Genomic DNA, 14,237 nt, shown 5'->3' with positions numbered 1-14,237 from the left:
GAGATGTGGGGTTTGCTAATTATCTGATCTGATCACTATACATTTTCTGTATCAAAGCATCACTCTGTACCCCATAAATGTGTACAGTTATTACATGTCGATTAAAAAGGTTTACACAATTTAAAATCAAAAAATAAAATTCCCTTTCCGATTCCTTCCATTGTACGATTAGTTGCCTTTCACCTTTCTTTTTATACATACCCAAAATGCAGAAAATCTCAAATGGTCAACATTCATAAAAATCTGAGGTTAGTTGAGGTATTTTTTTCTTCCTTTTCAGATCAGTTGAGTTTTTAAAAAGGGGATGTATTTCTTATCTGTGTACTTCAAAGTCCTGGATTTAGAAGACCGAAACAGGAAGGCTGGGCGCTGTGGCTCAGGCCTGTGATCCCAGCACTTTGGGAGGCTGAGGCGGGCGGATCATGAAGTCAGGAGTTCGAGACCAGCCTGGCCAATCTGGTGAAACTCTGTCTCTACTAAAAATACAAAAATTAGCCGGGTGTGGTGGCGCACGCCTGTACTCTCAGTTACTCAGGAGGCTGAGGCAGGAGAATCGCTTCAACCCGGGATGGGGGGTTTGCAGTGAGCCAAGATCGTGCCACTGAACTCCAGCCTGGGCAACGGAGAGAGACTTCATCTCAAACACACACACACACACACACACACTCACACACTCACACACACAGACACACCCCAAAAACAAACCAGGAAAGGATTCTAGAAATCACTTCTGAAAATAGCTATCTATTCATTCCTTCCTACATCATTGAATGTTTAGAGTCAAGATGCAGGCTCTGCACGTGCACAATTGGGGCTGGAGTCCTGGTCTGTCACTTTTCAGGTTGCCTAACTCTTCAGGCAGGTGACTTAACCAGCTGCACCTCGGTTTCATAATCTGCAGAATGAGCCACCATGCTGATTGAGGTGCTTGAAATGCCTTATATGATGTCGACATTCAGCACTTGGTAGCAGATGTTATTGTTGCTAATAACTTAATTCCATAAAACAATAATAACAATAACGGCAAAACACATTTTGCAAACGAGGAAACAGACTCAGGAAGTTTAAGAAACTCCCTGGGATGCAGATAAATTAGTAGTAGATCTAGGACCCAGGTCTGCCCTCTTGGACTGTTAGGAGGTATGCTTTGGCCCCAAGTAGTACAAGTAAACAAATGGAGGTAGGGGAAGCTTTGGGCAATAATTTGATTCTCAGTTTTACAGATAAAGATTAAGCAAGACCCATTTGAGTTAAGTCTCAGTTCTAACCTTACCAGTCAAAATCTTTAGAGTGAATGTCAGTTGTGTAGATGCATCAGCTTTGTATATTATACATTGCTATTATCCTCTTACTAAAATAATTTATGTCTTTCAGAAAGAGAAGATGAGATAGGCGGATAACAAGCAATATAGGTTATTAAATAAAGTATCCAAATTATTCCATTTTCTCTCAGGGCTGTGGAGTTGCAACAAATCTAATAGTATATTTTATATATTATTCACATAAATATAAATGTGTTTTATATATACATTTAAATAAACATTTATGTTAAATATATATTTATGTGTGTGTGTTGGGTTTTTTTGTTTTGTTTTGTTTTTCTTTGTTTGTTGGAGACAGAGTCTCTGTCACCCAGGATGGTGTGCAGTGGTGCTATTATGGCTCACTGCAGCCTCGGGCTCCCAGGCTTAAGGGATCCTCCTGCCTCAGCCTCCCAAGCAGCTGGGACTGTAGGAACACGCCACCATGCCTGGCTAATTTTTTATGTTTTTGGTAGAGATGGGGTTTCTTCATGTTGCCCGGGCTGGTCTTGAACTCCTGGGCTCAAGTGATCCACCTGCCTCAGCCTCCCGAAGTGTTGGGATTACAGGCGTGAGCCATAGTGCCCAGCCTATGTTTTTATTTATGTAAATACATTCATGTAATTTAATGAAGAAGCCCCACTGGATCATAAACCATATCAGAGTAGGGACTTTTGGTGTTTGTTGAATCCTGCGATAGAGGCTCAGTAAGTTTTTCTGAATCAGTGAATGGATGTACTTTTTCACACTTGGAGGCGAAGTGTCTGTGAAGAGCACTGTGTGTGTGTGTGTGAGAACCTGCTCATCTGCAGATTCAGACCTTCAGATGCCTTGCCCGCACTCACGTTTTCATGATGCTAGAGCTTCCTCAAGTGTTTCTGTTTGAACTCCCTTATAATATCAGTTGATTTGTTGTGTTGAATGCAGTGCTATAAAAGTTCCAAGGACCAGCAGCCTCAGATGGAACTGCCACTCCAAGGCTGTAACATTACGTACATCCCGAAAGACAGCAAAAAGAAGAAGCACGAGCTGAAGATTACTCAGCAGGGCACGGACCCGCTTGTTCTCGCCGTCCAGAGCAAGGAACAGGCCGAGCAGTGGCTGAAGGTAGGTTGTCTGCTGTGTTTCACAGCCATTTCAATTCCACATGCCTTTCTGAGATCCATTTTAATTTTAATTTTAATTTTGTTCAAGCATAGGCAAGATGGATTCACCCAAAGAGTTTTATCTTTAATAGCTAAATATTCTGATGACATGGAGGTTAATCAGAAACCCCGCGTCACTTTCACTCTTATCTTTAAAAGGCAGCTTGTCTCTGTTTGTAGGCTGCTTCGACGACTTTCTCTTTTACTTTTATTTTCTACAGTGTCACTTTATTGTGTCTGCATATGAATTCTTTTTAAATTTTATTCTGGTTGGGATTGGCTGGGCTTCTGAAATCTTGTGGATTTTTATCTTTCTAAGTTTTGGAAAATTTTTTCAGCCATTTTCTTAAAATACAGCTTTTCCACATTTCTCCTTCTTCCCTGAGACTACATTTAAATATATGTTAGACTTTCTCACTATATTTACTTCTAGTTTCTTTTCGTATTTACCAACCTCTTTTCTTTGTTTGTTGAAACAAGGCTTGGCTCTGTTGCCCAGGCTGGAATTTAGTGGTATGATCGTGGTTCACTGCAACCTCTGCCTCCTGGGCTCAATCGATCCTCCCCCCTCAGCCTCCCAAGTTAGCTCGGATTACATGCCACCATTCCTGGCTAATTTTTGTATCTTTTCTAGAGACAGCATTTCTCCATGTGGCCCAGGCTGGTCTCAAACTCATGAGCTCAAGTGATCCGCCCACCTTGGCCTCCCAAAGTGCTGGGATTACAAGTGTGAGCCATCGTGTCCAGCCCTAACCATTCTTTTTTCTTCTTTAGTCTGGTTTATTTTTCTTGTTACTTTCCAGCCCATTATTTCTCTCTTTGGCTGCTTGTAATCTGCTATTAAATGTGTTCCTGTTCACTGGGTTCTTAATTTTGGTGATGGTAGTTGTTTTAGTCTACTTGGATTGCTCTGATGAAATATGATAAACTGAGTGGCTTATTTATAACAAATGTGTTTCTCACAGTTCTGGAGTCTGGGAAGTCCAAGATCAACGGACCATTCTATTCAGTGTCTGGTGAGGGCCTGCTTCCTGGTTCACAGATGGCATCTTCCATCTGTGTCCTCATGTGGCGGAAGGGACAAGGCAGGTCTCTAGGGCCTCTTTTATAAGGGCACCAATCCCATTCACCTAGTTACCTCCCAGAGGTTCTGCCTCATAACACCATCCTCTTGAGGGTTAGGATTTCAGGATATGAATTTGGGGGAACACATTCCGTCCGTGGCAGTAGTGTTCAGTGCTAGAATCTCTAATCTTTTTGGTTTGTTTTTGTTTTAGAGTTCATTTTGGCTTGTATCTAGAATTTCTAGTTGTTTCTTCTTCAAGCTGGAAATACTATTTGTACAGTGTTAAATTTCTTTTAGAAACGTTTACTTGACGTTTATCTTCATAAATGTCATCAGCATGGTGGTTTGACAGTGGTTTTGGTGGAGTTTGAACCTGGTTCTGTTGTCTGTTGTGCTGTACTTGTTCATGTCATTTTTGTCATCCTTGTGCCAGGTTATCTCAAGTTCACGCTCGGCATTATATTAGGGGAAAAATTATTGAAATAATTTTTTTATAACAGCTTTATTGAGGGATAATTCACATACCATAAATTCACCCTTTTCAAGTCCAATTCATTGGTTTGTGTTTTTTGTTTTTGTTTTTGTTTTTGGTATATTCACTGAGTTGTGCAGCCATCACCATAGTCTAGATGCTGAATTTCATGGCTCCAAAAAGAACATTGTACTGGCTGGGCGCAGCGGCTCATGCCTGTAATCCCAGCACTTTGGGAGCCAAGGTGGGCCGATTGCTTAAGCCTGGGAGTTTGAGACCAGCCTAGACAACATGCAGAAACCCTGTCTCTGCTAAAAGATACAGAAAATCAGCCAGGCATGGTGACACGTTCCTGTAGTCCCAGCTACTCTGGAGACTCAGGTGGGAGAATCACCTGAGCCTGGGAGGTTGAGGCTGCAGCGAGTTGTGACTGCGCCACTGTACTCCAGCCTGGGTGATAGGAGCGAGACCCTGTCTCAAAAACAAAGAACGCCATACCCATTAGCAGTCATTGCCCTTTTGCCACCACCCCTGTTCTTCTTAGGCAGCCACTTACCTGCTTTCTGTCTCTGTACAGCTGCCTGTTGTCAGCATTTCACAGAAGTGGCTCTTACAGTACTTGGGCTTTCGTGGCTGGCTTCTTTCATTTAGTGTCATGTTTTCAAGGTCCGTCCATGTTGAAGCAGATTTCAGTTCTTCCTTGCTCTTTATTGCTTCTTGGGTCATATGTAAGAACTGATTACTTGATCCAGGGTCCTGAAGGTTTACATGTGTATTTTATTCTGAGAAGTTTACAGTGTTAGCTCTTACATTTAGATTTTTGATCCACTTTGATTTAATTTTTTGCATACACTGTGAAGTAGGGGTCCAACTTCATTCTTTTTCACGGGGGTCCCCAGTTGTTCCTATGGAAATAACTTGATTCCTAGAACTCTGCTTTCCACTACCAAGGAGCATTTTCCCTTGCCTCTCCCGCACACTTGGGGGTGTTAGCGCTCCAAAATTAGTTTATTCTAAATTCAGGGTTTGAGGTTTTCAGCCACCCAGGTAACCTTAAGGCAGCCCTCAGTCCATTCAAGAGCCACCCAGGTAACCTTAAGGCCACCTGCAGTCCATTCAAGAGCCACCCAGGTAACTTTAAGGCCACCCGCAGTCCATTCAAGAGCCACCCAGGTAACCTTAAGGCAGCCCACAGTCCATTCAAGAGCCACCCGGATAACCTTAAGGCAGCCCTCAGTCCATTCAAGAGCCACCCAGGTAACCTTAAGGCAGCCCACAGTCCATTCAAGAGCCACCCAGGTAACCTTAAGGCAGCCCTCAGTCCATTCAAGAGCCACCCAGGTAACCTTAAGGCAGCCCTCAGTCCATTCAAGAGCCACCCACGTAACCTTAAGGCAGCCCTCAGTCCATTCAAGAGCCACCCAGGTAACCTTAAGGCAGCCCACAGTCCATTCAAGAGCCACCCAGGTAACCTTAAGGCAGCCCTCAGTCCATTCAAGAGCCACCCAGGTATGACCTTAAGGCAGCCCTCAGTCCATTCAAGAGCCACCCAGGTAACCTTAAGGCCACCCGCAGTCCATTCAAGAGCCACCCAGGTAACCTTAAGGCAGCCCTCAGTCCATTCAAGAGCCACCCAGGTAACCTTAACGCAGCCCTCAGTCCATTCAAGAGCCACCCAGATAACCTCAAGACAGCCCACAGTCCATTCAAGAGCCACCCAGATAACCTTAAGGCAGCCCACAGTCCATTCAAGAGCCACCCAGGTAACTTTAAGGCAGCCCACAGTCCATTCAAGAGCCACCCAGATAACCTTAAGGCAGCCCACAGTCCATTCAAGAGCCACCCAGGTAACCTTAACGCAGCCCTCAGTCCATTCAAGAGCCACCCAGATAACCTCAAGACAGCCCACAGTCCATTCAAGAGCCACCCAGATAACCTTAAGGCAGCCCACAGTCCATTCAAGAGCCACCCAGGTAACTTTAAGGCAGCCCACAGTCCATTCAAGAGCCACCCAGGTAACCTTAAGGCAGCCCTCAGTCCATTCAAGAGCCACCCAGGTAACCTTAAGGCCGCCCGCAGTCCATTCAAGAGCCACCCAGGTAACTTTAAGGCCACCTGCAGTCCATTCAAAGGCAGGTTTATATTTGTTTCAGTTCACTCTTAACTCCAAGTTACATTCCGTTGGGGTCTCCATCCTGCTTGTGGGTATTTTGCCAGGGACCCCCTCTTTGGCATGCCCTGGACTACAGCTTGGATCTCTCTTCCCACTGAGCCATTGGAGGTTCTACCTCGCCCCTCAGCTGCCCCCTTGGGGTAGCAAGGCAGTCCCAGCCACCAGGCTTCCCTTCTGAATTTCCATCTTCTTCTGGATTTTGGCCCAGGCCTTGCTTACTATCATAGTAGCTGCCTCATGCTTTTGGAAAGATGCTTCCTCTATTTTATCTTGCTTTTTTGTGAAAAAAAGTTTTTTTTAATTTCCATAGGTTATTGGGGAACAGGTGGTGTTTGGTGACAGAGTAAGTTCTTTAGTGTTGATTTGTGAGATTTTGGTGCACCCATCACCGAAGCAGTATACACTGCACCCAGTTTGTAGTCTTTTATCCCTCACTTCCTTCCCACCCTTTTTCCCTGAATCCCCAAAGTCTATTGTGTTATTCCCCAAAGTCCACTGTATCATTCTTATGCCTTTGCATCCTCATAGCTTAGCTCCCACTTATGAGTGAGAATATACAATGTTTGGTTTTCCATTCCTGAGTTACTTCACTTAGAATAATAGTCTCCAATCTCATCCAGGTTGCTGCAAATGCCATTAATGTATTCCTTTTTATGGCTGAGTAGTATTCCATTGTATATATATGCATGTGTGTGTGTGTGTGTGTGTGTGTGTGTGTGTGTGTATGCCACAGTTTCTTTATCCACTTGTTGATTGATGGGCATTTGGGTTGGTTCCACATTTTTGCAATTGTGGATTGTGCTGTTATAAACGTGTGTGCAAGTGTATTTTTTGTATAATGCCTTCTTTTCCTCTGGGTAGATACCCAGTAGTGGGATTGCCGGATTGAATGGTGCTTCTGCTTTTAATTATTTTAAGAAACCTCCAGGTCGGGCGCAGTGGCTTGTGCCTGTAATCCCAGCACTTTGGGAGGCCGAGGCAGGCAGATCACAAGGTCAGGAGATCAGGACTATCCTGGATAACACGGTGAAACCTTGTGTCTACTAAAAATACAAAAAATTAGCCAGGCATGGTGGCACGTGCCTGTAGTCCCAGCTGCTTGGGTGGCTGAGGCAGGAGAATTGCTTGAACCTGAGAGGAGGAGGTTGCAGTGAGCCAAGATTGCACCACTGCACTCCAGCCTGGGTGACGGGGCAAGACTTAATCTCAAAAAAAAAAAAAAAAAAAAAAAAAGAGATCTCCACACTGTTTTCCATAGTGGTTGTACTAGTTTACATTCCCACCAGCAGTGTAGAAGTGTTCCCTGTTCACCGCATCCACACCAACATCTATTATTTTTTGATTCTGGTCATTCTTGCAGGAGTAAGGTGGTATCACGTTGTGGTTTTGATTTGCTTTCCCTGATCATTAGTGATATTGAGCTTTTTTTTGTATGTTTGTTGGCCATTTGTATAACTTCTTTTGAGAATTGTTTGTTCATGTCCTTAGCCCACTTTTGATGGGATTGTTTGGTTTCTTCTTGCTAATTTGTTTGAGTTCGTTGTAGATTCTGGATATTAGTCCTTTGTGAGATATATAGATTGTGAAGGTTTTCTCTCACTCTGTGGTTTGTCTGTTTACTCTGCTGACTGGTTTTGCCATGAAAAAGCTCTTTAGTTTAATTAAGTCCCAGCTATTTAACTTTATCACATTTGCTTTTGGGTTCTTGGTCATGAAGTCCTTGCCTAAGCCAATGTCTAGAAGGGTTTTTCTGATGTTACCTTCTAGAATTTTTATAGTTTCAGGTCTTAGGTTTAAGTCGTTCATCCATCTTGAGTTGATTTTTGTACAAGGTGAGAAATGAGGATCCAGTTTCATTCTCCTACATGAGGCTAGCCAATTATCCCAGCACCATTTGTTGAAAAGGGTGTCCTTTCCCCACTTTATGTTTTTGTTTGCTTTGTTGAAGTTCAGTTGACTGTAGTATTTGGGTTCTCTATTCTTTTCCCTAGGCCTATTTGCCTATTTTTATACCAGTACCATGCTGTTTTGGTGACTATGGCCTTATACTGTAGTTTGAAATCAGGTAATGTGATGCCTTCGTTTGTTTGTTCTTTTTGCTTAGTCCTGCTTTGGCTATGTGGGCTCTTTTTTTTTTTTAACATATGAATTTTAGGATTGTTTTTTCCAGTTCTGTGAAGAGTGATGGTTATCTTGCTTTTCTAATTGTCTTCATCAGGAAGATTGGCCCAACCCACCTAGTCCATCGTTGCCGGCAAGTACCTGTTGTGAGAGAAGGGCTCAGGAGTGGGGTGGGGAAACCTGGTAGAACACTTCATAGCAGAAGGTCTTATGCTACACAGGTCTCCCTCCATCAAACCTTCAGTCTCTTTCGCTGTCATCCGCAGGAAAGCATGTGGTTCTGACCCCATGACGAGAGCAGTGGCTCCCACCGCTGTCTGCCAGCTGCTCAGGACACACAGATGCTTTTTTTTTTTCATGTTGTTGGCAGTGGCTGAGGCTCTTCCCACATCTGTATCATACAGGAGATTGAGGAGAGCTTTTTTCCCCTCCAGATGATCCTTCTGGAAGTCCTGTGATCGGAAGTTTCTACTGTCGAGCTTACTTAGCCTTCCCAGCATGGAACTTTAATATGTTATACATCAGCCACCACCATTACCAATTTCACTAAAGCCCTTTACACTCACAAGGGACTTCTCTGCCATCATTGCTTCTTAACCTCAAAGCAGGCGTGTGTAGTTTCATTTGTCAGCTGACAGCCTGAGTCTCAGGTGGGCGAAGTGCTACCATGATCCATAAGCGATCAAGCAGGGGGTCTAAGTCAGAGTTTCCTGGCTTCACATTTCATTCTCACTGTGTTGGGCCATCTGACAGTTTGCCGTTCCCTCTTTTATTCCACATTTCTATGACCATAGTGCCATCCCTTCCGTAAGGAGGGAACGACAGTTATGGAATTCATTGCGAAGCTTTCTGTATGATTCTGTTTTCTTCACCCGATCCCGTGCTTTTGGTCACCTGTACCCATCCTTCTGCATTCTGTGCTTAGCTGTTCCTCAGTGGAAACCCAAAAAAGGCCACTCTGAAACTTCAGCTTTCTTCTTTTTCTCCTCTGTCCTTACAGTTAGTTAAGTATTTCCTGCACACTGAAGAGCAGCCCCCTTCTTGCTGGTGCTGGTCTGACATGAAGTCATCCTGGAGTGTCACTGGGAGAGGGCATAGAGCCGACAGTGCGCTGACAAACAGACTAGTAAAAACAAAACTTTCTCAAGATGTCAGATGCTGATGGGGTGAAATAATCTTGTATCGTGTTTCACCAGATGGGAGCTACTTATAGATCAGAGGCACTTAGCTAATTATAGAATGATGACTCCATTTATGAACGGAAGTTAATTGCAAGAATTTTTTTTTTTTTTTTTTTTTTTTTTAGCATTTGCTGATTTTTCTTAAAAGGAAAGTAAATAATACGGGGTAAAGTATCTTTTCTAAAGAGTTTAAATTGTTCAGTTACTCTATTTTTCATGTCTGTGATGTTACTTCCAGTACATATAATGGTACAGGAATCTAAGAAGTCTTGATTAGAAAGCAAAGTCAGATGACAAAACTAGTTTCAAGCAGTTACAGAATTATCTTGGGCCAGCAGAGACCTGAGATGGGCTAGTGTAGTTTCTTCCAGATACTGTCATTAGATCAGAAACACTTAGAGATGTAAAAAACGTTGATTCCTGGTGATTCAGATTTATTAGGGACTTAAGAATCTTTTTTTCCCTTTTTACTTTGTATCATTTTTATATCCTTTTAAGGTCTAAAATGCTACAGATAGAATAGAAACATGCCTCCCCTATTTAAGTCTCTCTCCCTTCCCAAAGGCGACTTTTATCTGAATTTGGTCTTTATTATTATCTTGGTATGCTTTTAAAAAAATACTTTCACTTCTGTAATCCCAGTGCTTTGGGAGGGCAAGGCGGGAGGATCACTTGAGGCCAGGAGTTCAAGACCAGCCTGGGAAAAATAGCAAGAGGCTATCTCTATAAAACATTAAAAAATTATCTGAGCATGGTGGCACAGCCTGTAGTCCCAGCTGCTTGGGGGGCAGAGGCAGGAGGATCGCTGGAGCCCCAGGAGTTTGAGGTTTCAATGAGCTGTGATTGGGCCACTGCACTCCAGCCTGGGTGACAGAATGAGACCTTGTCTCTAAAGATAAATAATAATAATAATAAAAAACCTTTCTCTTATATGTGTATATAACCATTCAAGGTAAATGATACTTTATTCACGTTTTAGAATTTCTGTGTAAATGGCTTCAAACTCCACAAACCCTGCAGCTGTATTTTCTCACTCAGAATTATCTGCTTCTGATGGCCACTTTTTGTGCTCACGGGCTGTTGCTACTGCAGGCCGAGGTGCCGTGAGATCTTCCAGCACGTGTCCCACAGCCTCGCGTTTCATGTCTTCTCTAGGACGCTCCTGTTACATTGGAATTGCCTTATTTAGTATGTGCACACCTTCAGCATCACCAGACTCTGCCAGATTGTCTTCCAAGATTATTTGTACAATTCCCTTCTCCCAGCAGTGCAGGAGAGTTACTATTTTGTATGTATTCTTTCAGAGTTTCCTTGTCCATAGGCAAGCAAATAGCAATGCAGATTTCATCTGCTTCCCCCTCGCCCCGCCCCATAGAAAGGGTGCAGCATTTTGGACCTTGTTTTTTTCCCCACCTAAACAAAGTATCTTGGAGATATTTGCAATTTAGAGAATAGAGCATTTCCTCTTTCTTTATTACAGGTTATAACATTTTATTGTATGAATAGACCGTACTTCAAAAAGATAGTCTGTCTCCCATTTATGGACATTGGGTTGCTTTCAGTCTTTTGATATGACAGACAATTCTGTATTAGATAACCTTATGCTTATCTCATCTCACACTTTTGCTGGTCTGTAGGCTAAATTCTCAGAAAGAGTAATCACTTCCATGAAGGTTATCAGCATTCGTATTATAATTTTGATGTATAGCTAAGGCACTCTCCTAGGAGGTTTACCAATTTTCCCTCCCACCAACAATATATCAGAGTGCCTTTTCTTCCTGTAGCCTTGCCAATAGGGTGTGTTAGCCAACTTGTGAATTTTTGCTAGTCTGATGTGGAAGGATGGTATCTCAGTCTAGTTGTAATCTGCACTCCTCTTATTGTGAATGACACTGAGTATTTTTAATAGGGTTTAAGAGCCTACAGTTGTATCAGTATTTCTGTGAACTGTGTTTATATCCTTTGCTGTTTTTGTCTGTATTCTTTGCTTATAATTCTCTTTTTAAGGAGTTCTCAGATGACTGAGGCAAAGCCAGGTTTGGTAATCACTACCCTTGCTCAGCACCCCCATTTCCTTTTAAGAGGAGGCCTCAGGGAAGTGGTAGGATATCAGAGAAAATAAGTCTTTTTGTAGTCAGATAGGCAGTTAGGGTAAATGGCATCCTACAACCACTTTGAATAAAGTTTTACTTGATTTTTATAATTGCTTCTTAAGTTCAGCATAATATAACACAGCCAGGAAAAGGACTTGGGAGCCAGTATTGTGTTGAGAGATAGTGTATTAGTCTTCTCATGCCGCTGTGAAGAAATATCTTAGACTGGGTAATTTATAAAGGAAAGAGGTTACATTGACTCACAGTTCCACATGGCTGGGGAGGCCTTGGGAAACTTACAATCTTGGCGGAAGGGGAAGCAAACACGTCCTTCTTCACATGGCAGCAGGAGAGAAGTGCGGAGCAAAAGAGGGGAAGCCCCTTATAAAACCATCAGATCTCCTGAGAGCTCAGTCACTGTCACGAGAACAGCATGAAGGTAACCGCTCCCATGATTCAATTACCTCCCACTGCGTCCCTCCCATGAGACATGGGGATTATGGGAACTACAATTCAAGATGAGACTTGGGTGGGGACACAGCTAAACCATATCAGACGGTATAGGTAGAGCACAGACTGGAGTCAGACTCCTGGGACTGTGACCTGAGCCCTAGCTGTTAGGCAGTGTGTTTCTTGGACAAGCTATGTGACTTCTCAATGCCTCTGTTTCCTCATCTGTAAAGGCGGGTATAATAATGGTATCTGCTTTCTAGAGCTTTTGTAAGGATGAGATGCTAAGACAGAGTGTTCAGAATGGCAGAAAGCATGTCATGAACCTTACATAAGTATAAGCTGCTGTTACCACTGTTGCTTTTCCTCTGCCACCACCTCTGCATCTCATTAGGCTCCGCATACGCCTGCAGAGAACAGGCCGGATAGCTGATGACAGCAGGATGTTTCTGGGGGCAAGAACTGGACTTACATCACCGCTTCCCACACTCCTTTGGCCAAACTGTGGGGGAGGCTGAGAGACAGACTCTTCCTGTGTCCGCTGAAAGAAGAAACAACATGGTGAATAAGCTGCTGTCTCGAATTTCAAAATAAACCAAAACACCCTAAGGCAACCATCTTAAGCAGTTTTGAAGATGCTGCTTTCCTTTTCTCACCAGGACGTAGCAGAGTCCTGGTGCTGGTGGATCCCAAGCTCACGTAGCCAGCCGGGGGGCGTGGGGGCGACGCTATAGGGATTTCTTAGCATCTTGTGGTTTCAAGCAGCCCTAGGTGAACACAGAGTGGCTTTAATGTGCTGTGCAGGTACCATAGTGGCTTTGCCAGAGTTCTCAAGGAAGAATCACAATATGTTTACTGTATCCATTGTCCTTGCGGAACCTGAATCCTGTGGACACACACATTTGAAGCCACGTCTTTAATATTCACCGGGCTGAATTCACCTTCCACATGCCCTTCATTTCCTCCTGAAGATTTGGGTGTTCAGTCACTTTCATTTCCTTTTACCCCAAAGAAGTTATTAAAACAAAATTTTAAAAAACCTTTTTTTATACAGCGAATCTTCTGGAAGTCAACTCTGGGAGCCTTAACTGTCTGGAAGGGTCTTCATTTCTTCCTCGCTCGGGTGAGACGTCACCCGCCCTTTGTGCCCATTGGTCCTCCGGGTGTGGAGTGTCCTTTCCCCCCGTCCTCCTCTTAAGATTTGTTCTCCACATCTGGTTTTCAGCAGCTGACTGCAATGTGTCTCAGTGCGGTGGTGTGGGTTTTTCCTCTTTCTCGGGGTTGGTTGTGCTTCTTTGTTCAGTGGGTTGGTGTCTCTCAAAAGCTTCACTTTGGGAAGCTTTTGGCCGTCCTCTCTCGCCTCATTTTTCTCTCCTCTCTCCCTTTTTTTTTTTTTTTTTTTTTTTTTTGGAGACAGAGTTTCACTCTTGTTCAGGCTGGAGTGCAATGGCACTATCTCTGCTCACCGCAACCTCCACCTCCCAGGTTCAAGCGATTCTCCTGCCTCAGCCTCCCAAGTAGCTGGGATTACAGGCATGTGCCACCACGTGCAGCTAATTTTGTATTTTTAGTAGAGACGGGGTTTCTCTATGTTGGTCAGGCTGGTCTCGAACTCCTGACCTCAGGTGATCCACCTGCCTCAGCCTCCCAAAGTGCTGGGATGACAGGCGTGAGCCACCGCGCCCGGTCTCTCCTCTCCTTTTGAAGTTGCATCTGTAGGTATGTTGGGTCCTCTGATACTTCCCGTAGATTGTGGATACTCCGTTGTGGTTTCCTTCACTCCTTCCGTGGCTCAGCTTGGTTGGACGCTTCTGTTTACCTGTACTCGGGCTTACGGGTCCTCTCCTCTCCTGTGGGCTCTTCAGCCCAGCTGATGACGTCATCTTTTCTGAGATCCATTTTTCACTTCTGGCATTTCTTTCTTTCTTTTTTAAATCGTTTCCATCTCTGCTGAAGTTCTCCATCTCTTTATGTCGCCTGCCTTTTCATGAGCTATTTCAGCATTTTTTATTTTAGTTATTTTAACATCTTTGGTCATTCCAATATTGGGCCCAGCTCTTGGGCTGCCTCTGTTGAATTTGTCTCAGGAGTTTCCATGACATTCCATGCATTTTGTGTAGAAGAACAGCAGAGACTGACAAGAGTCCTATTTCCCTGGAGAAGGGTGTACCCGCCTCCTGCCCTGCTCCCCACTGGCAGCCTGTATCTGGCTCTCCTGCAGGTGGGGAGGGGCTG

General features: G+C 43.8%; 1 protein-coding gene across 5 annotated transcripts in view; it reads left to right on the top strand.

Moving 5' to 3' along the window:
- AFAP1 (actin filament associated protein 1) overlaps window positions 1-14,237 on the top strand; it is a 183,066-nt gene that overhangs the window by 99,616 nt on the left and 69,213 nt on the right. For all 5 annotated transcript variants that reach the window (XM_034951933.3, XM_034951930.3, XM_034951934.3 and 2 more), the window contains exon 6: window positions 2,229-2,408. In XM_034951933.3, the coding sequence (XP_034807824.1) occupies window positions 2,229-2,408 (180 nt within the window). The remainder of the gene's footprint in view (window positions 1-2,228; window positions 2,409-14,237) is intronic.

Source organism: Pan paniscus, chromosome 3 (assembly GCF_029289425.2).
Source record: "Pan paniscus chromosome 3, NHGRI_mPanPan1-v2.0_pri, whole genome shotgun sequence".
Classification (NCBI taxonomy): Eukaryota; Metazoa; Chordata; class Mammalia; order Primates; family Hominidae; genus Pan; species Pan paniscus.
The sequence above is the reverse complement of the archived record's forward strand: the minus strand, read 5'-3'. Positions and strand labels throughout refer to the sequence as shown.